This window comes from Maylandia zebra, linkage group LG23 (genome assembly GCF_041146795.1).
Source record: "Maylandia zebra isolate NMK-2024a linkage group LG23, Mzebra_GT3a, whole genome shotgun sequence".
NCBI classification, from domain to species: domain Eukaryota; kingdom Metazoa; phylum Chordata; class Actinopteri; order Cichliformes; family Cichlidae; genus Maylandia; species Maylandia zebra.
This window is the reverse complement of record NC_135188.1, coordinates 11426024-11449969: the sequence shown is the minus strand read 5'-3', so window position 1 is coordinate 11449969 and position 23946 is coordinate 11426024. Positions and strand designations below refer to the sequence as shown.

The following is a 23946-nucleotide window of genomic DNA, read 5'->3' as shown; positions in this document are numbered from 1 at the left end:
CTTCATGAACTTCTTCACAAATAAAATTTTTATCATTAGAGAAAAAATTACCAATAATCATCCCACAGATGTAATATTATCTACAGCTACTCTTATTAGCATTGATGTTAAGTTAGACTCTTTTTCTCCAATTGATCTTTCTGAGTTAACTTCAATAATTACTTCCTCCAAACCATCAACGTGTCTTTTAGACCCCATTCCTACAAAACTGCTCAAAGAAGTCCTGCCATTAATTAATTCTTCGATCTTAAATATGATCAACCTATCTCTAATAATCGGCTATGTACCACAGGCCTTCAAGCTGGCTGTAGTTAAACCTTTACTCAAAAAGCCATCTCTAGACCCAGCAGTCTTAGCTAATTATAGGCCAATCCTTGAAAGAGTAGTTGTCAAACAGCTAACAGATCATCTGCAGCGGAATGGCTTATTTGAAGAGTTTCAGTCAGGTTTCAGAGCTCATCACAGCACAGAAACAGCTTTAGTGAAGGTTACAAATGATCTTCTTATGGCCTTTGACAGTGGACTCAACTCTGTGCTTGTCCTGCTAGACCTTAGTGCAGCATTCGATACTGTTGACCATAATATCCTATTAGAGCGGTTAGAACATGCTGTAGGTATTACAGGTACTGCACTGCAGTGGTTTGTATCATATCTATCTAATAGACTCCAATTTGTGCATGTAAATGGAGAGTCCTCTTCACACACTGAGGTTAATTATGGAGTTCTACAGGGTTCGGTGCTAGGACCAATTCTGTTTACATTATAAATGCTTCCCTTAGGCAGTATCATCAGAAGACATAGTATACATTTTCACTGCTATGCAGATGACACCCAGCTCTATCTGTCCATGAAGCCAGATAATACACACCAATTAGTTAAACTGCAGGAATTTCTTAAAGACATAAAGACCTGGATGGCCGCTAACTTTTTGCTTCTTAATTCAGATAAAACTGAGGTTATTGTACTCGGCCCTGAAAAGCTTAGAAATATGGTATCTAACCAGATTCTTACTCTGGATGGCATTACCTTGGCCTCCAGTAACGCTGTGAGGAACCTTGGAGTCATTTTTGACCAGGACATGTCCTTCAACGCACATATTAAACAAATATGTAAGACTGCGTTCTTCCATTTGCGCAACATCTCTAAAATTAGAAATATCCCGTCTCAGAGTGACGCTGAAAAACTAGTTCATGCATTTATTACTTCCAGGCTGGACTACTGTAATTCATTATTATCAGGATGTCCAAAAAACTCACTGAAAAGCCTTCAGCTAATCCAAAATGCTGCAGCAAGAGTACTGACAGGGACTAGAAAGAGAGAGCATATTTATCCTGTTCTTCCCTTCATTGGCTTCCTGTTAAATCCAGAATTTAAAATCCTGCTCCTCACATACAAGGTCTTAAATAATCAGGCCCCATCTTATCTTAATGACCTTGTAGTACCATATCACCCTATTAGAGCACTTCGCTCTCGCTCTGCAGGCCTACTTGTTGTTCCTAGAGTATTTAAAAGTAGAATGGGAGGGAGAGCCTTCAGTTTTCAGGCCCCTCTTCTGTGGAACCAGCTTCCAGTTTGGATTCGGGAGACAGACACTATCTCTACTTTTAAGATTAGGCTTAAACCTTTCCTTTTTGCTAAAGCATATAGTTAGGGCTGGACCAGGTGACCCTGAATCCTCCCTTAGTTATGTTGCAATAGACATAGGCTGCCGGGGGATTCCCATGATGCATTGAGTTTTTCCTTTCCAGTCACCTTTCTCACTCACAATGTGTTAATAGACCTCTCTGCATTGAATCATATCTGTTATTAACCTCTGTCTCTCTTCCACAGCATGTCTATTATCCTGTCTTCCTTCTCTCACCCCAACCGGTCGCAGCAGATGGCCGCCCCTCCCTGAGCCTGGTTCTGCTGGAGGTTTCTTCCTGTTAAAAGGGAGTTTTTCCTTCTCACTGTCGCCAAAGTGCTTGCTCATAGGGGGTCATATGATTGTTGGGTTTTTCTCTGTAACTATGAAGCGCCTTGAGGCGACTTTTGTTGTGATTTGGCGCTATATAAATAAAATTGAATTGAATTGAATTGAGTAGCAATGAAGATGAGGATCTGGCTGCAAACCGGAGGCACGGCCAAGCATAAATACTCACTGATGAATAGGTAGCTCTCAGGTGTACAAGGCAGGCCTGGTAGACACGACCTGCCCACACATCCACCTGGGAGACAAAATCAAATAACCTTTTATTCGTCACATAAACAATCACGTAAACAATTTCATGTAGTGAAATGCTTTTGTGTCTGAGTTGGGACAGGCTGCAGACGTTGCCGCGCCATTTCAGGGCTTGGTTTTAGTAGGGGGGGGTCTAACCAGGACCGCTCCTGGATACCGGGTGGGAATCGAATTTGCAACTCCTGCTCCAAAGGTGTGTAAGGAGGAAGAACAAAACAAAAGCCCCACCCCGCCCACACCCCGGCACACTGATCCCAGCTCAGGCCTCTTTAATGAACTCAATAAACTTTTTTTCATGGCTCTGAAGTCTAAAAACATACAAATAACAATTTTTTTACTTATCACAAAAGTTTAGAAAGTCCTGTGTTACAGCAGCCAAGGTATTAACCCCTCCCTCCAACAGAGTAGCTTCTATAAAGTAGAGCTCAATTAAATAAAAGCTAACTAAATCAAAGAGTTCATCAGGCTGAAAATCACCCTAAAGAGCTCAATAGGAAAAAAACTGAGTTCATCAAAGGAGCTCAAAGTATATAAAAGTCTTTATCCAAATAAAACTAAAGTGGGGGTGTGACCCCGGCATGGATGGTTCAGAAATATAAGGCTGTCAGACACAAAGCTGTGTGTTTCAGAAAACACGCTGCAGCTCCTTTCTGTCAGCTGTGAGGAACGTAGGTTTAGCAGGTGAATGGTGCAATTGTGCACCATTCACTGCTCACTCTGCCTGCAACGACCCACGTGATAAATAAATCACTGAAACCATTGAACTTCCTGTGTGTTGGGTCTGCTACCTGGTCCATACTGGTCCTGGTCCATATGGTCTGGCTGACAGATCACTGACACACACAGCTCATCCTGGCCTGTTTATCTGGAACGTTTTTGTCCACACGTGGAGGTTATATTATCATATAATATATCATAATATAAAATTTTTATCAAAATCTTTTTTTGTTATTCACATTGTGGCAGCTGTCAGGACTTTCTAAATATCTGCACAAAACATGAACAGAAATTCTGGTTTTATTTATGTGGTTTCATTTATTTATTTATTTTACCGTTTTTTATTATATTTTAATGTTTGAGTGTTGAATGAAATCTTTAAGGTCTTTCATATGGGTGTTTGTTGAAGTTTGAGGTGTGTGAACGAGGACGGTGTCTGAGCCTGGTGACTGTCAGACTGTCTGCACAAGTTTCATGCCTCAATCTGGGCGTCAGCCGAGCTGTGTGGAATTTTTTTGGTCCATGTGTTTGATTATGCAAATATTTTATGCTGTATGTCCTTCCTGATGTAACCTTCCTCATTCTTCTGAGCCCCCTTAACCTGTGGACGAGCAGGGAGGGGAACAGCTGGGTCTACCTATACCCACGTTTCCTGATTTTTTTTTCTTATTTTTCAAATGTTTTGATTGTCCATCCATCCATTCGCTCCTGCTTATCCTTTTCAGGGTCGCGGGGGGTGCTGGAGCCAATCCCAGCTGTCATAGGGCGAGAGGCGGGGTACACCCTGGACAGGTCGCCAGTCTGTCGCAGGGCCAACACACAAGGACAGACAATCACATTGATTGTGATTTTTAAAAATAAAATCTTGAAAACCGGGTGAGGGTGAAAGGTGAAGTGCATGATGGACAGGCCGGCAGTCTGTGACAGTGTTAGTAACGCAGCCGACTCGATTACGAAAAGAAAAAATGTTTTCATTTGTTGAGATGATCAGGAGTGAAGAGAGTGAAGATGAGTGAACTGACTACAAGGGAAAGGTTTTAGTTTTCAGATTTACCTGATTTATTGTCACAGTGAGGAGAAGCAGGTCCTCATAACGAGACTGAAAGACAGCAAAGAAGAAAGTCAGAAATGAGTGTGAACTACAAAAACAGCCACTCATTCAATCTGACCAAGTGTGATTTCCACAGAGAAGAATCTCAGTGTTACAGACGAGGTTTCACCCATTAAAAGTGATTTATAATCACACATGATCAGGAGGCCCAAAGGCTCTTAAATACATGAATAAAAGTGAGCAGCAAATGGAGTTAAAATAACGACAACTAAACATGATTTGTGTGTTTCACACTGATAAGCTGATGAACATGATGATAACGCCAGTTTCAATCTTGCGCTGAGTAAAGGATGTGGCTGAAAGCCAAATTTGAAGGATTATAATCTTATTTGGCGATGAAGCAAACTGACGTATAAAAGGTTCACCTCGACACTCCTACAAACAGAACTTCACCTTTGTGCTGGCAACATGCTGGGTCTGCAGAAATTTCTGTTTGTCCATGTTCTGGCATGCCTCGGACGACTTGGTAAGAACTGCAAGTCTTTGTTATTATACTCCAATTGTTTAATGGAACAGTAACTTCATTTTGGTTTCCTTTTTTCAGCACATGGAAGTGATATCATAGATGGTGAAAAAGCCCCAGAGAACTCGATGCAGTACATGGCCTCTGTGCAGAACAACAAGAGTCAACATGTTTGTGGAGGATTTCTCATCACTGAAGACTTTGTAGTCTCGGCTGCACACTGTGATAAATAGTGAGTAATCAGACATCTTTTCCTGTAATCTCTGACTCATGTCACTGAAATGCATTTAAAAAATGTGTTGATTTATTCATTGATCACTCCTTCAGCAACCCCACATACGTTGTTCTCGGCAACCACAATCTCAAGAACGGCAATCATCAAAAAATAAAGATTGAAAACAAAACCATCCATGAAAATTATCAACAGATTGGACAGGGTAATGACATCATGCTGATTAAAGTAAGTACATGTTCATGTTCACAACAGTTTACATGTTGTGTAATTTCCCCTTGTGGGACAATTAAAGGATTATTCTATGTGGTTTTATTATTCAGATTATATCTAAAGAACTATCATAAGAACAGATATATTTTTTACTTCATGTTGTGTCTCCAGCTGCCTGAGAAAGTTAAACTGGGCCACGGAGTAGAAATAATTCAAATTCCAAATGTTGAAATAAACCTAAAAGAAAACCAAGTGTGTCAGGTGGCTGGATGGGGAACAACTAAAACTCATGGTAAACCTGCTGATGAGCTGAGGGTGGTGAACGTGTCTGTCATTAACCCAAGGGTCTGTGAGGAACAATGGCCTGGTCTTCCTGCCAATGTTATCTGTGCAGGTGGATATGAAACAACCAAAGGATTCTGTCAGGTATGTTTTCTGTCCTTTCAGTGTAAACTGGCTCATGGTTTCAAATATATAAAAAACTGAATAAAAGCTGGTAAATTAAAATTCTTCCTCCTCACAGGGAGATTCTGGTGGTCCTCTGCTGTGCGACGGGTTGGCTGTTGGCGTTGTTTCTTTCAACTATAAAGAAAACTGCAGTTACCCCGATAAACCCAACATCTATACAGACATCTCAAAATACCGTCAGTGGATTGACGGGATTGTGAAATCCAGAAAATATGAGGAGTAAAGAATTCACTGACAGTTTGGCTTGTATATTATTGAAATGTCAGGATTTCTGATTCTCTGTTAGCATAACCAAAAATGAAAATAAAAATATACCGCAGCATTAAACCTGTGACGTCCTCATTTATTTTGAACATGTACTGTACATTTAAATAATAAATTCTTCCAAATGATATATACTCAGATAATATTCATGTATAACTATATTAGTGTAGACCTACAATACAAATACAACAACATTTACTTCACCAAACAAAGGTCACTTTGCAGATGCATTAGAAATTAATTTAAATAGCTCAAAATAATAAAACGTATTTATTTCTCCACCCAATATAAAAATTATACACTCTGTTCTGTTTTATTGTCATCTTCAGAAAACAACAGATGATTATCACCAGCCACAGTCTTCTCAAAGTTTGCTGAGTCATGTACACTTAAATAATATAAATGAAACAAACATAAATGTACCTATGTAGTGTTCTGCGTGCAGCATACATATGTATATTCCAGCACATGCACAGTTACACACTTTATTTTAAAGTGAGTGGGGAGTGTGTTGTGTAAATGATGCAAACAGACATCAAGAGAATTTGTATGGCAGTAGATTGATAAGAGAGACTACGTGATGCTAGAGGTGAAGCAGGAAACTGCTTCGTGTGATCCATCACCGAATTCAAAGAAATGTTTGTTGATAGACATTCACCAAACTCCAGATAAAAACATGCTGATGGCTGCACATCGTTACACATCTGTAAACATGTTTTCGCTGCATAAACCATAGCACACATAAGTGATATCACACATGATTAAATAACCCCAGCTGTTATGAAAGCAGACAGAAAGAACCCAAATCGGACACCAACAGATTCAGTTTACATATCAATAAGGAGTGGGAAGAAGTGCATGCCTATTTAATCCCACCACTTTGCTATAAGTTATCAGTTTTTAATTATCTTTATTGTTATAAACCTCAACAACAACTATAAGTATGCTGCTAATTACACATTAGCAAACATAAGGTACATAAAATACAAAATATTGTCACATTATCTTGTTTTTACAGCTTCATGATTACATGCACACATCAAAGCAAGTGCCTCCAGTTTTGGAATGTCAATTAAAACTCGGAATAAGTGTAACTACAGGGGTCCAACAAAGAATGGCCACGCATCATACTGATGTCTTCGAAAAAAAAAACATTCTCTCTCTCTCTCTTATTGTCTTCAAACACTGTGAAAAGTGAAGAAAACACAAAGTTTACAACATAAATATCTTTTATCTTATCAAAGTCTCTCATGTTAGTGTCCATAAACAGTCTTGAGCCAGCAGAACAGAAAAAATGCAAAATAATAGATATTACTGAAAATGTCCTGTACATGTATGCAGCATTTTATAAACAATATACATGAAAACCATACCTTGTGTGCCTCTTGGACCACATGCAGAATAACATTAATGTTGTGGCTGTAGCAGCATCTGTAGCTCCATGCTAGTTCTGACCCACAATGCCAGGGTTGTGCTCTCAGCCAAACTCTGGTCATGTGACCATTACAAACTCTACCTCAAACAAACTTTACATCTTTAACAAACCCTTATTTTGTAACCAGTTCAAGTTCAATCAATGCTGCACGTTTATAATCTTATCCAATACATTTTGTATTCTTTCCAACAAATAAATGAACTAAATTAAGCATGAATCTATCACAGAAACATATGAAATAAACAACTTTATTTTAACTGTCTCAGGGACAGTTACAATAAGTATGAAGTAGTAACTAACTGAAGACAGACATCCATCCATTCATCAGTTCATCCATCTTTCCATTTCCTTCTGCTTATCTGGAAGCCCAGACTTCCAGCTTTCCAGCCATCTCCTCCAACTCACACCGGCGTTCCCAGGCCATTCAGGGGTTGTAAGCTCGCCATCATGTCCGCACTGGGGACTCCTCCCAGTGGGACATGTCTAAGACACCTCGCCTAAAAGAAGGCATCCTAGGCAGATGCCAGAACCACCTCAACCGGCTCTTTTTGCTGTGTAGTAGCTCTACTTTGAGCTCCTCTTGAATGACTGAACTCTGCACTCCCTCTCTGAGAGAGAGGCCAGCCCCGCCTCGGAGAAAACTCCATCGCTTGTATCCAAGATCTCATTCTTTCAGAGCTTGTGACCGTAAGTGAGGCTGGGGATGCAGATCAGCTGGTGCACTGAAAGCTTTGCTTTTATACTCAGCTCTCTCTTCATCTTCATCATTGATCTTTTTCTCTTCTTTATATCTCATTAAAACTATATAGTTGTACCTCATCTTGAAGAGCTTTACACTCAGACCGTTCCTTTCACTCCAAGCACAGAAACACAAAAAGTATAATTTTCTTCTCTCTCAACAAAAAATCACATCCAATAAACTGTCCGATAAAAGTCCATGAAAATCCCAAAAACACAGTTGTTTTTGTCTGTGGAGTTTCTGACATATTCTACTGATTTCGTAAATTAAATCTCTTAACACCTAGTGTAACATATTTGATATAATTTTCCCCAGGGAAAACCTTAATAAATTACACAATACATTTTTAAACAATTTTGTTAAAGGGCAAACATAGTAAATATGATTGAAATTAAAATGTAATTAATTTTTTAGACAAATTTGTCAAATGGTTCAATAATATCTTCATTTTCAAAGAAATGTACTTTTCTAACAAATACATCATATTTCAGGCACCAAGGAGTTAAATGCAGAGAGATTTATAAACACACAGAGTGAAGAAGAAACATTCAATGCATCATGGGAATTCCCCAGCAAGCGGAGGATTCAGGGTCACCTGATCCAAAACTAGCTATATGCTTTAGCAAAAAGGAACGTTTAAAGCCTAATCGTATAAGTAGAGACAGCGTCTGTCTCCTAAATCCAAACTGGAAGCTGGTTCCCCTGAAAACTGAAGGCTCTCCCTCCCATTCTACTTTTAAATACTCTAGGAGCAACAAGTAAGCCTGCAGTGTGACAGTGAAGTGCTCTAATGAGTGTGATATGGTACCATAAGATGATTAAGGTATCATAAAAAACTGATCACTGTTTTTTATGTTATACAATTCTATACAAGTGTTGTCTTGTTGTTCAGCTCCACCTTATATGTTGTGTAGTGATGCACCACCTACTGGAATGGAAAGTAAATTACATTGGAGTGTGGCTCCTGAGCAAACCACTCCTGTGGTCTTGTGTCTTTGACCTACAGTGATCCGTTTCCTGTATTTAAGGTTGACTGTTTGCTGATGCACCATGTGGATGCTCCCGTTATTCTAATAAGGTGGTGTAAAGGAAATATTAGCCACTGCTGTTAGCTTCCTTTGACAGTATTGGAATGCTTCTTGATATTTTGGGATGAATACCTCATTAACAAGTGTTTTTCAACTAAGTCTCTCATCTGTTATTACCCCAAGAAAGCTCATCAATCAAGCTAAAGCGTGCTGTTATTGTCGCGGTACTGGGTCTGTGAGCCAGTGTTTTTTGGTTTAAGTTATACTCTTTGAATTATTGTTTTCTGTATTACATTTATAGTTCCTGGTTGAGGTTTCTGTTCTGTTTCTGTGCCTCCCCTGTGGTCCTGGTGTCATGACTCTAGTGAAGGTTTAGTTCCAGTCTCCTTATTTGTCTCCGTATGTTGTTGTCTTAGTTGTGTGTCACTCTGTGTGCATTTCTACTGCATGTCTCCTGTTGTATTTCTCCATGTTCCAGGTTGCATGTTTCTCCTCACTGGTCTTCATGTTCCGTGTTTCCCTGTCTCAGGTTTCTAGTCACAGGCTTTTTGTTCCTTTGTATTATTCTTTTGTAGCTTCTCCCAGTTTAGGTTTTGTTAGTTTAAGTCACTGCCATGCCCTGCTTTTGTTTGCATTTCTCTTTCCAGTAAAAATAAAACTCACTCACAGTTAATCATTAGTGCCTGCATTTGGGTCCACACTCCTCACCGCTCCACAGTTATGACAGTTATTCATTTTAGTATTCATCTCATCCAATAAATTTGGGAATGAAAAATATTAGCATAATGGAAAAAGTATAATTTGTTGGGCACAATACACGTCATTGATATATATGTTGAACAATTTAGGGTCCAACAATGACCAATATAATCAGTGAGTTTCATTAAATCCATTTATTTTTGCTCACAACACTGTTTTGTAATGTTGTTTGTTTTATCTGCAGCTCAGTTTAAAGACACTGATCAGCTCTGAGTGCATTAAACTTACCCCAACACATGATTTCAGATTGAAAGAAACAGGAGCAACACTCAGTTTATTCCAGCCTGGTTCACTAATAGGTCTGTTTCTATCATGTCCTCCACCCCTTCCTCTTAAATTCTATATACATATATATATATGTCATCCACAAGCATCCAGTAGTCCAGCTTTCTGAGCTGATCAAAGATGAGACAGGTTTGTATATTTAGGACAAAATAACACAACGATGTTTGGTTACTGAGCAGCACCTTTTAAATGATGACCATTACCAGGTAATGTGGGCGTGCAGACACAGCAAAGATCAGAAGGATCATTCCTGTTCAAGCATGTTTATAGTCCTGTCAGTTCTGTTAAATGCATATCAGTTCATATCAATACTATTTAGAATGTCCATGATAAAAACACACAATGCATCTGTGAAATGGGTGTAAATCTATTAATTTTTTTAATTACCCAGACAGTTATGGTTTTTCTTCCCTACCTGCAAATTTGCTCACCTGGTCTTCCCACTTTTGTATGATCTCTGCATCCTCCTCACTCATTCTTTGCTCTAACAATCACACAAAAATGATAATAACAAAAATAATCTGAGTTCTTATTAGAGCAGGTTGGAGATCCACATTTGATAACAGTGCAAATCGCTGCTTTGTTATGTGAAATGATCACCATCAGTGAATGTGGACAAAGCACAAGGTACCTTGGCATTATAACTGTGCTTCTGACTACATGTCCACTGTTACCTCTCAAGCTCTGTGCTGTCACGCAAATAGTAAATGTAATAATGTAGCAGAAATTATTGCAACATTGTAATTGAGCTGCTGCTGATAGGTAACGGCTTTAAATTCATGTAGAAAGAAAACCCTGGTTCTGTCACTACCTATAAATGTGCTGTAAACAGATCATGAAACTATAACCATAATGCTCATCAGCTCCTGGGCTGATAACTCGTGATATTCCAGCATGAGAATTTGCTCTAGTCTATATTAACGAGTGCACTGTGACATTCTGACATGAAGAACTCTGTGTGTTTAAGCCTGTTTTCATTCATTTACCATCTCCAAAAGACAAGTTGGCTAAATTTGACATTAGGATAGTATTATTATTATTAGGATTACTGGAGATATTTAAGGGATGCTATGATGGAATTTAGAGGTCCCCCAGAAAAGGTCTAAACTCGCAATTTTTTATTATTATTATTATTATTATTATTATTATTATTATTATTATTATTACGTTTGTGAGACGTAAAAGTAGTGTAATGATAGCGACCACCGACAGATGGCGTCAAAAAGGGAGGGTGGGGAGAAGCAATGGAGGGCGGGGCTTTCTGACGTAAAAGCAAACATAAAAGCAAACAGACTCAGTGCTTGGTGCGTTTACCCTCCGCTGCCAACATTTCTCCCAGCATGAACATCATGATTGTCTCCGTGTACGGTGAGTTGTCTGTCCCTCTGACGGTCTCTGTGTGTGATCTTTGTTTCAAATTTTCCTCCTTCGCTTTATTTCTTCTGTGAACAGTCACAGTCAGGGTTTCTGTCTCACCTGCAACAGGTGAACACAGCGGACACACTTTGACGCACTCCGATAGCCGGTGCTGTGCCAAAAAGTCAAAAAGGGATTTCCGGTATTTACCAAAAAATGACTGCTGGAATTGAATCCATCATAAATAACTTGTTGCTTTATAATGCGCCAACAAGATCACGAGTAATAATGACGTCACTCTTGTAGTTACAGCATATTACAGTGCCAGCTGCGCTCAGTAAATAAAAACAAAGTAACAGACATCATATTTTTAATGATGGCTTCAGTGTTTTCAGTCCTTCTGCACACGCAGCTGTGATTTAGTTAATGTGAAGTGATTTCCTGGAGGTGCTCAGAGGAGGTGTTTCTTGCTTCTCCTCAAACAATCCTGTTTGTTGGCTTCCTGTGAGGGGAGGCAGACGGTCTCCATCCTTCAAATAAATGCGCAAACTGATTAATCAGCCTGAATAATGGGACAATTTGACACGGATGACCAGTCCTGTTATCTTGACCCGCTAAATTATTATGAACAGCGCATTCCTTTGGTTACCGTTTTATATTCCCGAGCCCTGTGTCTGTTTGCCTGAAGGGTGAATGTGATTGAAACAGGCGAATGACCAAGAAGAACCTGTGACAACTTTCTTTAAATCTGTGACATTGACATATTTAAAGAACTCTGCAGTGCTGATTTCCCTTTGATGGAGTCTCACCTGCAAGTAAGAACAGGTGGAGCGTGGAAACAGCAGCCTGCCCTTTGACCTACAGATCATCGGTCTGCACAAAAACAGTGAACGTGAAGGGAAAGTCAGAGATCCGGCTGGGCTGTTGGGGGACTTTTTGTTGGGTGGAGTTTCAAATCCACGCTGCAGTAATGAAACTAGCTCAGCTCAATTGAAGGGGGAAAAAAGACAAACAAACAGCCATCAGAGCAGCTGACGTCACTCCGAGCGCAGGGCACGAGTGTCAGAGAGAGCAGATCCAAACACGGTTGGATCTGCTCTGGTTGGAGGCACTTGTCTTCGTGTTGGTTGCTGATAGTCTCTGATGTTTGATGTGGTTTCATTTGGGACTGATCGCGTGAATCTGATCATGAATGGAAGCTAAAGTTTGTTACAAGCCGTTTGTGAGCCTTGTTTCCTGTCACATGTTGACCTCTGCAAATTAGAACGTAGCCTAAACATTTAGATGAGAAATGGTCTCATCTTTGTTGTTTCAGAGTATTTTCTTCATGTTTAAGGGTAGTTTGTATGCATCATGATGGTTGAGTCTTAAGTGTGTTTTGAAACTTCCTCTTTCCACTGCTTCATGCTGGATGAGCTCATCGGATGTTCTCTTTCTAACTGCACAACCTGCGAGATTCACACGTTGACCTTTTAAAATTACATCTGAAGAAACGTTTCATTCAGCTGAGACTGAAGAAGTCACCTAGATGAGTGACGAAATGTTTCTCTCACTGAAAACATCACGTCCAGATGAAAACAATCAACCTTTTGGGAATCCCAAATAGAGTGAAACACGAGGTCACCTGAACTGTGATGTATTAATGTGTTTAGCTGCTTCAGATTCACCTGTTTGCTTTCCTGAGTGTTTCTGTTGGTAAAGAGGATAACAGGTGGAGGTTTGTGGTGTATTCACAGGATCAGCTTCAGAACCTGAAAGCAGACGAGTTTTCCTTTAACTATGCTCGTTTGAGTCTGTTAGTCCCATCCTGGCTCTGAGGTTGCATCTGTGTCAGTAAATCCATTGTGTTTGTGTCATTACGTCAGACTGTCAGACTGGAGCTGGTCAGGAAACATCAGATTCAGATAAGAGTCTCTTGGACTTGTTTTCCCATTGCTGAGAGGAACCAGCAACGGGAATCTGTTTTTTAACAGATGTAAGTGAAGTGAGATCCTGCAGTGGTTTAAGATTCCTGTAAAACCCACAAACAAGTTATCAGGAATGTTTTCAGGAGGAGGACTGACTAACAGGCTGAAGTCGGAGGTTTCACTGACGAAGAAAGGAAGTTTGATGGTTGTATTGCATCATAAAAACATGAGAGTGACTTTCACAGCCTGAAAAACTTTGAACCACAGACTGTTCAGTCAGCTGAACAGTCCATGGAAACATCCATCAGAGCTGGATGTTTCCATGGAAACGTGTTTGTTGTGAGCTGTTGTTTGGGGATTTTCACTCTGTACGTTTCCTTCTGTCAGGACATGCTGTGATAAAAAGCAGAAGGCTCGCCGAGGCTGGCACACTTTAAACTCTGACACAGTTTTAACGTGAGGCAGCGTGCTGGAGTGTGTTTCATAGCAACACACGAACACATCAGGAAGAGGAGGAGGAACTCTTCCAAAGGCATTCGCCTTCATGGTTAGAATCTAACAGTGGCAAGGCGGCGTGGCTTGCAGTGTACAGGTGAAAGTATGTCAGTGGGAGTGTCCTCACACTCACAGCAGAGAAACAGCTGAATGAATGAAGGCTCATGTTTGTTACAACAGCAGCACAAGGACTTTGTAGGCATTTCTCACTGGACTTTCCCAGTGATGAAAAAATCTTTGAAACTCGTCCGGAGGAACAGCAGAGATGGTGTTTTGGCCGCCACCCTGTTGGCTTGTCAGTGACCAGAAGTGACCATATTTGGGTGAGAGGGTGGAACACTAAGTTATCTTTTAATACTACCTATGCCGGTTATCAGTCTGCACTTACCGACGTTATGGGAGCATCACACAAACACAGATACCTGCTTATCAGAGTTCAGTCACATCCGGGATAAATCCCAGAATTTCACTCAGAAAAGCTGGAACTCAGACTTCTCAGTGTGTTAATACAGTAACCTCACTCCAGACATATTAATGGACAGATAATCTCTTTAAAATGCTCCAACAGCACAAACACGGTCAGGAGGTCCAGTTCAGGTGAAGCTAGCAGACAGCTAGCAGTCGGTTACTTACTGAGTTGAAACGTCGCCGAGACAAAGCACTGAATCGGTAAAGTAAAAATGACAAATACAGGTGTCACAGTGGTTAGCACTGTCGCCTCACAGCTGTGCAGCATTTACGTGTTCTCCCCGTGTCTGTGGATTCTCTCCAACTCGGGCCAAAGATGGGTTAATAAGGTAATTGGTGATTTTTAAATTGGCTGCAGGAGTGAATGGTTACCTTTGCGATCGAATGCCAACCTGTCCAGGTGTACCCTGCCTCTCGTGCCTCTCACTTAAAGGGTTAAACCTCTGTAAACCACCCCTCTGAAGTAATGCATCATGAACAGCATTTTTTCTTTGGGCCTCAGCTATCAGACTGTTTTGAACCTTTATGATCGTTATAACTTACAGAGCAAATGTTGGGAGTTTTTCCTTCCCACTGTTACTAAGTGTTTGCTCATAGGGGGTGTTTCTCTGTGTTATTGTAGGGTCTTTACATATATTAAACACTTTGAGGCGACTGAGGTTGTGATTTGGTGCTATAGAACTAAAATTTAATTGAAGCTCAGCTTTTAGAAATGTTCTGGTAATCAAATCGAAGACCTTAAACACAGTATGGATCCCCACAGGGCTCTATTAGTGTGCCCCTACAGTTTAAAATGTAGTATCAGAGCACTGCTATAAATTTGACAGCTGGCTTTAGATATAAACATCTGGAAAAGATCCAGTCGTTCCACTTTTGCTGCTGCTTTATACAGCAACAAACTGCCGTCGTAGCTCTGAGACCATCTTTAGGTGTTAGACTGGTCCAGTGTCAGAGTTTTGAAGTTGTGTGACCGTGCCGTTTGTTCACTTTCAGTTTTCGCCCTCGCGCTGCTGCCTGGTCTTCAGCTTTCTGCAGCAGAGTCTCCATCAAGTCTAACCTGTAACTCCACACGGCTCTCTAATGGGTCGGTCCTGTTCCAGCTGCCACACGGGCCCAGTTCATCCAGCTGCAGCACCTGCTGGGAGGATCAGAACGTGAGTCCACCACACTCAGCATGATGCCATTGCTGTTACTGCTGCACACATGCTCTCAGAGTTAGATCAGCAAATCACAAGCAATTACACATTTCACTTTCACAACCTGCTCCTATTGATCAACACCACGATTACATCATAGATTTTGTTCTTTTAACTTCCTTGTTTGGAGAACTCTGGACACTTCAAACATTGGGCGGGTCATTGGACTGGCTGTGCACCTCAGAGAAATCCATAAACAGACAGGGAATGTAAACCCGAGTGATCACAGGCGCTCAAGGTGACTTGGCTGCTAGGTGACTAGCAGCAGTGAAGGGCGGGGCTCACATAGCACAGGTGAATAATAAATTAATTGATAAAGGCTAAGAGAAGAACAGCATGTTTGCTCCTAGAGGACACATCTTCAGGTACATTCAGGCTCGTTGTTATGTCTGTAGCTCGTTTTCAGAATGCTCACTGAGTGCAATGTCAGATCCTGCCATACATAAATACCTGAATGGGTATCAAATCTAGTCCTTCCAGTTATACTTCCTAATGCCTCAGCTGCCATGTTTTGGGTGTGGCCTTCCTCAATTGCTTAAGTGTTTCTTTTGATTCTCAGACAAAGCAAAAATCGGCTGGCTGAGTGAAAAGTTGATTTTAGTGATCATGAAACAGAGCATCAGTGCCAGTGATGCTGTGAGCCAGCAGGAAGCTCTGAGGTGGAGGTTTGTGGTGTTTTCACAGAATCAGGTGTCTTTGAAATTGAAACCAGTTTTCTTTGATTTGTGGCAGTAAATCCGTCACGTTTGTGTCATTTAAGTCAGACTGAAGCTAAACAGGAAACCAGATTCTGTGTTTGTGTGATGCAGACAAGTAAGAGATACTCTGCAGGCAGAAGGACTGAAGTCAGAGTCTGACTTCAGTCTCTTTGAGACCGCATCTCAAAGAGACCGCGTCTCAAAGAGACCGCGTCTCAAAGACGGCATCTCTTTGAGACTTCCTCCCAATCCTCCCAGAGAATTCGATCAGCAATTCCCAGAGAATTGCTGATCAAATGCTAAACGCCTGTTTGTGAACACACTGAAACATGACAGCAGTGGGTCTGATCTCAGGCAGATTATCAGGAATGTTTGAGAATGTCTGACAGAGGCTGAGGGTGAGGTAATCAGACAGGAAGCAGGTTTGACTGCTGTATTACATCATAAATCATCAAAGCGACTTTCACAGGCTGTGGCGCAATGCGCTGTAGGGAAAAAGGAGTCGCCCGGCTCAGTCAAAAGACGGGTTAATGGGTTAGTTTAACTGCCGATTATAAATTGGCTGTATGTGTGAATGCATTCAATCTCACTGAACGCTTGTGGGATCAGCCTTTTGTGCCAGAGTGGCCAACACAACCACACTGGCTGACAAACGCTAGTTGATGAATGGGATCCATCCCACAGCAGTGTGTGACCAGGCCACTGACCTGCACGAGGAAGAGGTGCCAGGTGCCAACAAGCATTGTTACAGCAAAAATAATCAACCAAACACAAATCTCTTTACTTTTGGTGCCCTTATATACAGAGAGTTGTAGCTTTTTTCATTTTTATTTCTCATCTATTGCTTATTTTCTCTATTGTGGCATCTATTTTGTGTTTCATCCACAAATCTATTCTGTATGTTTTGGAAGCTTTTTGACCTTCCCCTTGGATGCTAGGACTCGGTGAATCTACGTATAAAGTTGATGAACAGAGTTTTAAAAAGGGAACAATAGCAGGAGGACTTTCCCCAGATTTCCACTGGACTTTCCCCGTGAGGTGAAGCGGAAGAAGCAGAGCAGAAGAATTTGTTTGTTTTCTTGGTCTGCAGCTCTGATGTAACTCAGTCACAAAGTTATTAACATTCTTTGCTTTATCAACCTCTCAGTGAAAGCTGGAAGCTTCGTGTGGTTGTAAAGTTGTGGCTGACGGCATTGCATAGAGTATGTGTGTGCGTGCGTGCGCGTGTGTGTGTGTCTTTGCTCTTTTGTTTTTCGTTTCATTTCTCGTCATTCTGTGAAACCTGAAACTCGGAGGGTTCAGGCAAATGTTACACAGCAGTAAAGTAACGTTTTCACTTTTTAAACTCGATTATGGAAACAACACAGTTACAATAACAACATTTAGTGGCAACAGCGTGAAAAATGAAACAAAAAGTAAACCTCGCCGTGGAAGATGTGGAATCACTTGTCACCTCCAGTCAGTAATGTTTAGTCTGTGAACTCTTCACTCAAATACACAGAATGACCCACTGGACCATACTGCATTCAGGTCCTAACACTGAGTGCTTACAGTCCAGCTGAAGATCTTCTTATTGCCTTTAACTGTGTTTGTAACATCAGCCTGTGTCTCTGTTCAAACCAAATGCACTTTCTAAATCCCGGAGCAACAAAATTTGACCTGTTGCTGGTGCTAGATGAAAGTTGAGAGAGTCTACCTCTGTGTTCTGGTGATCAATCATTTCAACCTTGATTAGCTGCTGAAGAATTACAATAACCCCCTCCGTGAATCGCCACCTTATCGTGGTGGAGGGGTTTGTGTGCCCGTGTGATCCCAGGAGCTATGTTGTCGGGGGCATTTAGCCCCTGTTAGGGTCTCCCAAGGCAAATTGGTCCTGGGTGAGGGGCCAGACGAAGAGCGATTCTGAGACAGTTAGGTAACACCTATTGCTGACCTTTCATAAGTCGGCCAGCTAGGGTGGTTTAGTGTCTGTCCAGGACATCTCCTGGCTGGGGATTATGTCTGCAGGATGGTGTGGGAATGCGTTGATGTTTTCAGAGGTTTCTGAGAAAGGGAGGTCTGAGAGTCTCTGTTAGACTGCTGCCTCCGTCACCTGCGTAAGCAGCAGTGGAAGGATGGACGGTAATAATCAAGTATTTTGTTTCTTTTGCAGAAAACTGTCATGGCACGAGGCTCACGCTTTCATGAAGTCTTTGTCCACAGTCTGACGGACAACTCCATCATCCTGGCTGACTGTCGTCCCCTGCGCTACATCCTGGAGTGCTCTGGGGTAAAAACAAGCTTCTTGCTCAGATTCAGACCTTTTTTTCTGTGGTTTTATTACAAAAAGACTAAAATCTTCCACTGCTGAGCTCAGTCCTGAACTATCAGTGTGCAAAGTTTAACGGTGATATTTTAACTTTACAGAAACGGAGTTCATCATTTCAAAACACAGATTTACATTTCAGTGCGTGCAGCTGAACACTGAACACTTCTGTGTCACTGACTGAAAAACAAACTGTGCATCTCTGTATCTGATCTGTTTTTATTTTGTTTGTTTGTTTAACTTTATGACAGGAAATTTAAACATGTTATTTTTGAGATTATGGAGCTGTTAAAAGCAAAAAAGGAGCAGAAGAACGTGAGGAAATGGGGCGGGGTTACACATTGATTAACAGGTTGCAAATGTGAGCATACTGTTTCTTCAGTTTCTCAGTCAGAGGAGATATTACCAGAAAAATCAGATCATCTCCACAGTTTGACAGAGCGACTGTTTCCTGTTCTTTGTATGCTCTCAGAAAACTATTTTTTAGCTCTGACCTCAACTTTTTTTTCCCTCAGATGCTGCAGGAGATCGAATGCGCAGGTGAGAGCTCTAAAGAGTAATTAATAATTAATTCATACAGGTGTTCCCACACTCAGCTTAAAAGTTTTTTTGTTTTTTGTTTGTTCGTTTTTCCAGCAGACAGGAAATGCTTTCCATCATCCGCTGTTTCATTCACCACATTTCTTTTTCTCTTCTAGTGAACTGCAGTTCTCACCTGGACCCTGCTTCACCTTCCCGTAAGTCACATGTTTCCTGAACAGGTTGGGGTGTTCAAGTCTCCTCACTCTGCTCTGACATGAACTGCAGCCTCACAGAGTGTCAGTAAACGCCACACCGCCTCAGCTCAGAGGAACACCTGGAGACTGTTTCTTTAAAGTAATGGATTACTTCACATATGTACTCCCTGTAGAATCTAACTGGTTAGTTTGCATTAATAACAGTTTAGTGTCAGTTTAACATCGAAGACTAAACTGTTCATATCTGAGGAGAGCAGACAGGAGAAGCCACAGATATCAAACTTCTGCACGTTTCTTCACTCAGTTTAAATCGATGATCTTAAAAACTTTTTCCTGAAGGTTTGTGCCGCCCGTTCACTTTCAGCTGTGCCACATGACTTTGGTTTAGGAGCACGGGCATTCATACAGGACGTCTTTCCTGGGCAGGTTGTTTAAGTCTTAGTAAAAAGCTAACAGCAGAGCAGGCTGAGGGTTATATCTCAGCATCCCTGGGTCATTTCATACATAAGCTCCTCCCAGCAGAGCTGAATGAAAACAGGTCCAGACTGTTCTCTACGTTCTGTTTAATCGCTAATTCTTGACAGTCCACCTTCAATTAAATTTGCCTCATTAACAAACACTAAACAAATTCTTCTTGTCCTTCCTACGGCCTCATCAGAGCGCTCTGCTTTCAGCACATGCTCATTTGAAATATTTTTCGCCTCTATGGACTCTGCGGCGCTCTGTAGAAACGGAAGTAAGACTTTAAAAAAATTCTGTTTCTGTCAGGGAGTCAGATCAGCGCCTCATCATCTGGACCACACCATCACCATCCAGCAGGATGTTTCTGTTCGAGCTGTGAAAATAATAATGATACTGAGAATGCCCTCATGTTTTTGTCTCCTCAGCAAACCCCACCCACCCAGACAAGCCGAAGTGGACAACCCGAGCCATCTTCGCTGTTAGCCTTCTGTCATCTGTCATCTTCATCATTGTCATGCTTTGGTGCTTCTATAAGAAAAAACGTTCTGTGACGACCCCAACTGCTCTTTACACTCCAGCTCAAACTGTTTAAACACTGCAAACAAACCCATTGCACGGCTCCATCATCAACAATAATAAAAACAATAATAATAATGATAATAATAATAATGATAATAATAATAATTGACTGTTAAATAAACATTCAGTGTATTATTAGATATTCTCTTTAAATATATATATGTTTAAAATGATGATGGAGCCAGATGTAAAGATAAACGTTTTGTTTTAGTCCAGGAGCCCCAAACAGATCCAGCTGTTTAAAAAAAAAAAATAACAAAAAACCCCCCTTTTTTTTTTTTCTTTTTTTTTTCTTTTTAGCAATAAGTTCGTTGATTTCGTAGCTTCAGTCCGACCAGAGGTCAGGGCTACACAGGTACCCTCAGGATAAACAGAGCTTCTAAACAGGGAACGATCACAGATGAATCTGAGCGAGCAGCCAGCTGTGACTTCACTTCCTGTCCATCAACGCAGCGTCGACATTCCCGTGTTAATCAGAGAGAAGCTGTTAACCCTGTAAAGCCTGGATCATGAAATAATTACTCCAAACATTCACATTTTTTAATCTTTAATTAAACCTGACAGACTTGTTTTTATTTAATATCAGTTTGTTTATGACTTTTACTTTATAAGCAACTGCACAAAAATGTTACAAACGTATTGTTCGGTTTATCACGGTTACACAGGAAAAAAATCACGCTGATAAATGTAGAGGCCTCAAAGTCATGTTTCACGTGATACATTTGGCATTACAGGGTTAACCGCTTCTTCAGTTCCTCACAGGTCATCCAAACCCCACCCCCACCTCAATCACCCACCTGCTGCACCAGCAGACGTTCCCACCTTGAGCAGTTCTTATAGAAACGTTACAGGAACTGGCCATGAATTCATTTTAATGCCGTCAGGATAGAAGTTAATTTCTCGTTTTTCTCACTGAAAATTTCTTTATATCCTGCCCGCACCAGTTTTACTGCCGATCCAAACACACACGACAGTGGACTCTTCCTTTGTTTATCCAGTGTTTGGGGTTAAAGGTGACCTTCGGGTCCCGATAGTTTATGTTCACGTGTTAAAACGAGCCAGGAGATCCAGTCTGAGGTCCTGCACAGAGATGGGTTTTCTTAGTGAAACAGATCCTGGAGCAGCTTCAGGTCTGGCTCTTCAGGTTACAACGTAAAGCTGCATGTCTGTAAGCTCTGTAGCCCAGTGGGCCGTACGTGACGCGTTTACTCACTATGTGCAGCATCATGTTACTCGTGATGACTTCATTTATACTTGAATGTTCACGCTGTCAGTCCCACTGTGTCCAAACCATCACCAACATCCCAACTTCACAGTATAATTGTGCTGATGCACACCGCAGGTGCAGGTGCCCCGTGATTGTGTTCACAGCACAGCTCACACCTGATGATCCAGACTGACATCTCCTCATGAAGCTTCTAGTTCGGAGATGTCGTCTGAACGTTAAAAAAAAAAAGCTTCCAAAAAAGAAGCGGGTGTTACGACCGGCGTTTTTTCCGTCCTGTCTTACTCCTCCTGGTATATGGACCTCCGTGTGTTATTCACCTGACGTTCGTAACCACATTCAGTGCCCCGACACACCAAGCTGACCTCAAACGACCCTGAAACCCACGCTGCCCACATCAGAGAAAAAAGCTTCATGGAGAATCTGGCCTCTGCTTAAATCCCACATGAATGTCACAGGAGCTCTGCAATGTTCATGAAATCACTCTTTAGTTTCCTTTAAGATCCGATCCTCTGGACGTCCAGGTGGAACAGGGCTCGGCTTGGTGCATCGGGGCTTTTGGCTCCTGGAGCCAACAACAGGCTTCGAATGCCGAATCCTACTAAACGTTATAAACCCGACAGTCTGTTACATATCGCCGCGTAGGACGCAGAGCCATGGTTTATAAACGAGGAAACGCGATGAAGCAGATACTTCTATTTATTTTCTGAAGTATCACATAAAGTTTTCAAGTCAGCAGCAGAGACACAAGCTGTGTTTCAGCTGCTCTGACTGGTCTTCCGCTGTGGAAGTTGGGAGATTTTAATCATATATATTACTATAATATAATAAATATATATGTATATATATGCTGATGGTTTTCATGTTGCACACAAAGACATGCAGTTTGTCTGGTTTTCTGTGTCAGGGCTCCTGGACTTAGATTCTTATATTGTATAAACATTGATGTAAAAATCAGGCCAGCTGGTGTAAACATGGTTTGATTTCCTCTTTTAAATTTATCTGCTCTTTGCTTTTTCTGTGGTTTGGTGTCATAGGTCTATTATGTTGTCCCTTCTTTGACAGTAACCGCGAGAACCTGCAGGGTTTCTCTCGTTTAAAGCTGCAATGATTGCTTTAACCTCGAGGTGACGGTTGTTGTGATTTGGCGCTATATAAGTAGAATAGGATTAAATTTATCAGCCTCTGCGATGTGATTGGTGGATAAAGGTTTTTGTCTGGTCTGATGTTCATTTTCTCCCATGTTTAATAAAGAAAAGCATCAAAATTGGTCTTTAAATTTGAAGTCAGGCAGTGAATGTCTGCAGAACCGAAACTGCAAAAGAGGCTGAAAGGCTTGAGTGATTAGTGCAGCTTTAAAGACTGAAGAGAAACTCGTCTGCTTTTCGAAAATTGTTGTTGTTTTGTTTTGTTTTTAATCAGGCTGTTTCTCTTATGCAGTGAATTATCACGTAAAGCTTAGAATCTAATCGTATTCTGATCATCTGAGCTACAAAAATGAATTTTTAATGAAAGATGATTGTATTGATCTGTAAATCGGTGAGGGGTTATTGATTATAGCTTCATGGTTATCTCTGTGCTTTAATAAACTCTTTGAAAATGATTCCCCGGTGTCTGTCTGATGTTTACATTCTTCTCTGTGATGAAAGCTTTAGTGTTTTATGAGTTTCCTCTTCACATGTGATCACGCTGAATATGAACAGGAAGTGATGACATCGGCATCACGATAGTCGAGTATGTGGCACGCACTTTAAATAATGAAAGTTAGAATAAAAAGGTCGAGTAAGGTCAGCAGTGAGAGGCTGGAGAGCCTGAGGAGCTGTACATGATTTAAAAATAAATCAATAACAATGCAGCTCAATATCAAGCAGGTAAAGTTTGGAGTCAAAAATAAAGAGCTGAGCTTCAGTCCTTCAGTCAGGTTTCTTTTTCTCTGTGCTGCAGCTGCTCTCACACAGACTGTTCAATAAAACAAGTGAACTGGATACATTTATAGCGACAGACACTGTCTGACACATCTGCCATTGACTGAACCACAACAAGAGCCAGTATCTGCTGCTCCTCCTAACTGTGTGTGTGTGTGTGTGTGTGTGTGTGTGTGTGTGTGTGTGTGTGTGATGCAGTGACAGGTGGAGTGCAGTGATTGGCCTCTGCCAGGCTCCTGTGTCTGGATTGGATCATTAGTTTGAGTCCTGGCTTCAGAGTTTTGGTGAGTTCTTGACAGTGACTCATACACACTTGTCACGCACTGAAAAACTGAGAAGCAGTTTCTAGGTTAGGAGCTATATATATATATATATATATATATATATTATAACAGCAGTTCACTTGCATGGTCTTAAAACCTGATTTGGCCACTTCAAATATCTTTATCAAACAGCAATGTTATGTTTGTTGCGATTTCTGCTGCCCTGTTGGCTACATCCTTTATATGAAAAGACATAAAAACAAAAATTTAATTCAAAGGGTAAAAGTCACTTTTGCCAAAAACTGACAGGACAGGAATGTCCTTTCTGCCTCAAAGTGACTTTATATCCTTCATCACTCATATGTTTGGCAAAGCTTTGGCAGATTATATGCCAA

The 23946-nt window shown here is 41.0% G+C and overlaps 2 protein-coding genes across 2 annotated transcripts; both read left to right on the top strand.

Annotated features, from left to right (window-relative positions):
• The first annotated feature begins 4443 nt into the window (after window positions 1–4443).
• On the top strand, window positions 4444–5739 carry LOC101464987 (granzyme B(G,H)). The gene is made up of 5 exons (XM_004552695.3): window positions 4444–4515; window positions 4594–4744; window positions 4840–4972; window positions 5129–5383; window positions 5481–5739. Exons 1-5 carry the CDS (start codon window positions 4458–4460, stop codon window positions 5646–5648), a joined length of 765 nt encoding a protein of 254 aa, XP_004552752.3. The 5' UTR covers window positions 4444–4457; the 3' UTR covers window positions 5649–5739.
• Window positions 5740–11230: 5491 nt separating this feature from the next.
• On the top strand, window positions 11231–22966 carry LOC143415052 (uncharacterized). Its single transcript, XM_076880397.1, has 6 exons — window positions 11231–11303; window positions 15155–15315; window positions 18208–18324; window positions 18876–18900; window positions 19059–19097; window positions 19985–22966. Exons 1-6 carry the CDS (start codon window positions 11276–11278, stop codon window positions 20149–20151), a joined length of 537 nt encoding a protein of 178 aa, XP_076736512.1. The 5' UTR covers window positions 11231–11275; the 3' UTR covers window positions 20152–22966.
• The last annotated feature ends 980 nt before the right edge of the window (window positions 22967–23946 follow it).

Excerpts from the sequence above, each read along its gene's own strand:
- LOC143415052 (XM_076880397.1), top strand. The coding sequence starts at position 11,276 with ATGAACATCATGATTGTCTCCGTGTACG. Across the intron at positions 18,325-18,875 it reads ACATCCTGGAGTGCTCTGGG|ATGCTGCAGGAGATCGAATG; the intron begins GTAAAAACAAGC and ends TTTTTCCCTCAG. Across the intron at positions 19,098-19,984 it reads GGACCCTGCTTCACCTTCCC|CAAACCCCACCCACCCAGAC; the intron begins GTAAGTCACATG and ends TTGTCTCCTCAG.
- LOC101464987 (XM_004552695.3), top strand. The coding sequence starts at position 4,458 with ATGCTGGGTCTGCAGAAATTTCTGTTTGTCCATGTTCTGGCATGCCTC. Across the intron at positions 4,745-4,839 it reads GCTGCACACTGTGATAAATA|CAACCCCACATACGTTGTTC; the intron begins GTGAGTAATCAG and ends TCACTCCTTCAG. Across the intron at positions 5,384-5,480 it reads CAACCAAAGGATTCTGTCAG|GGAGATTCTGGTGGTCCTCT; the intron begins GTATGTTTTCTG and ends TCCTCCTCACAG.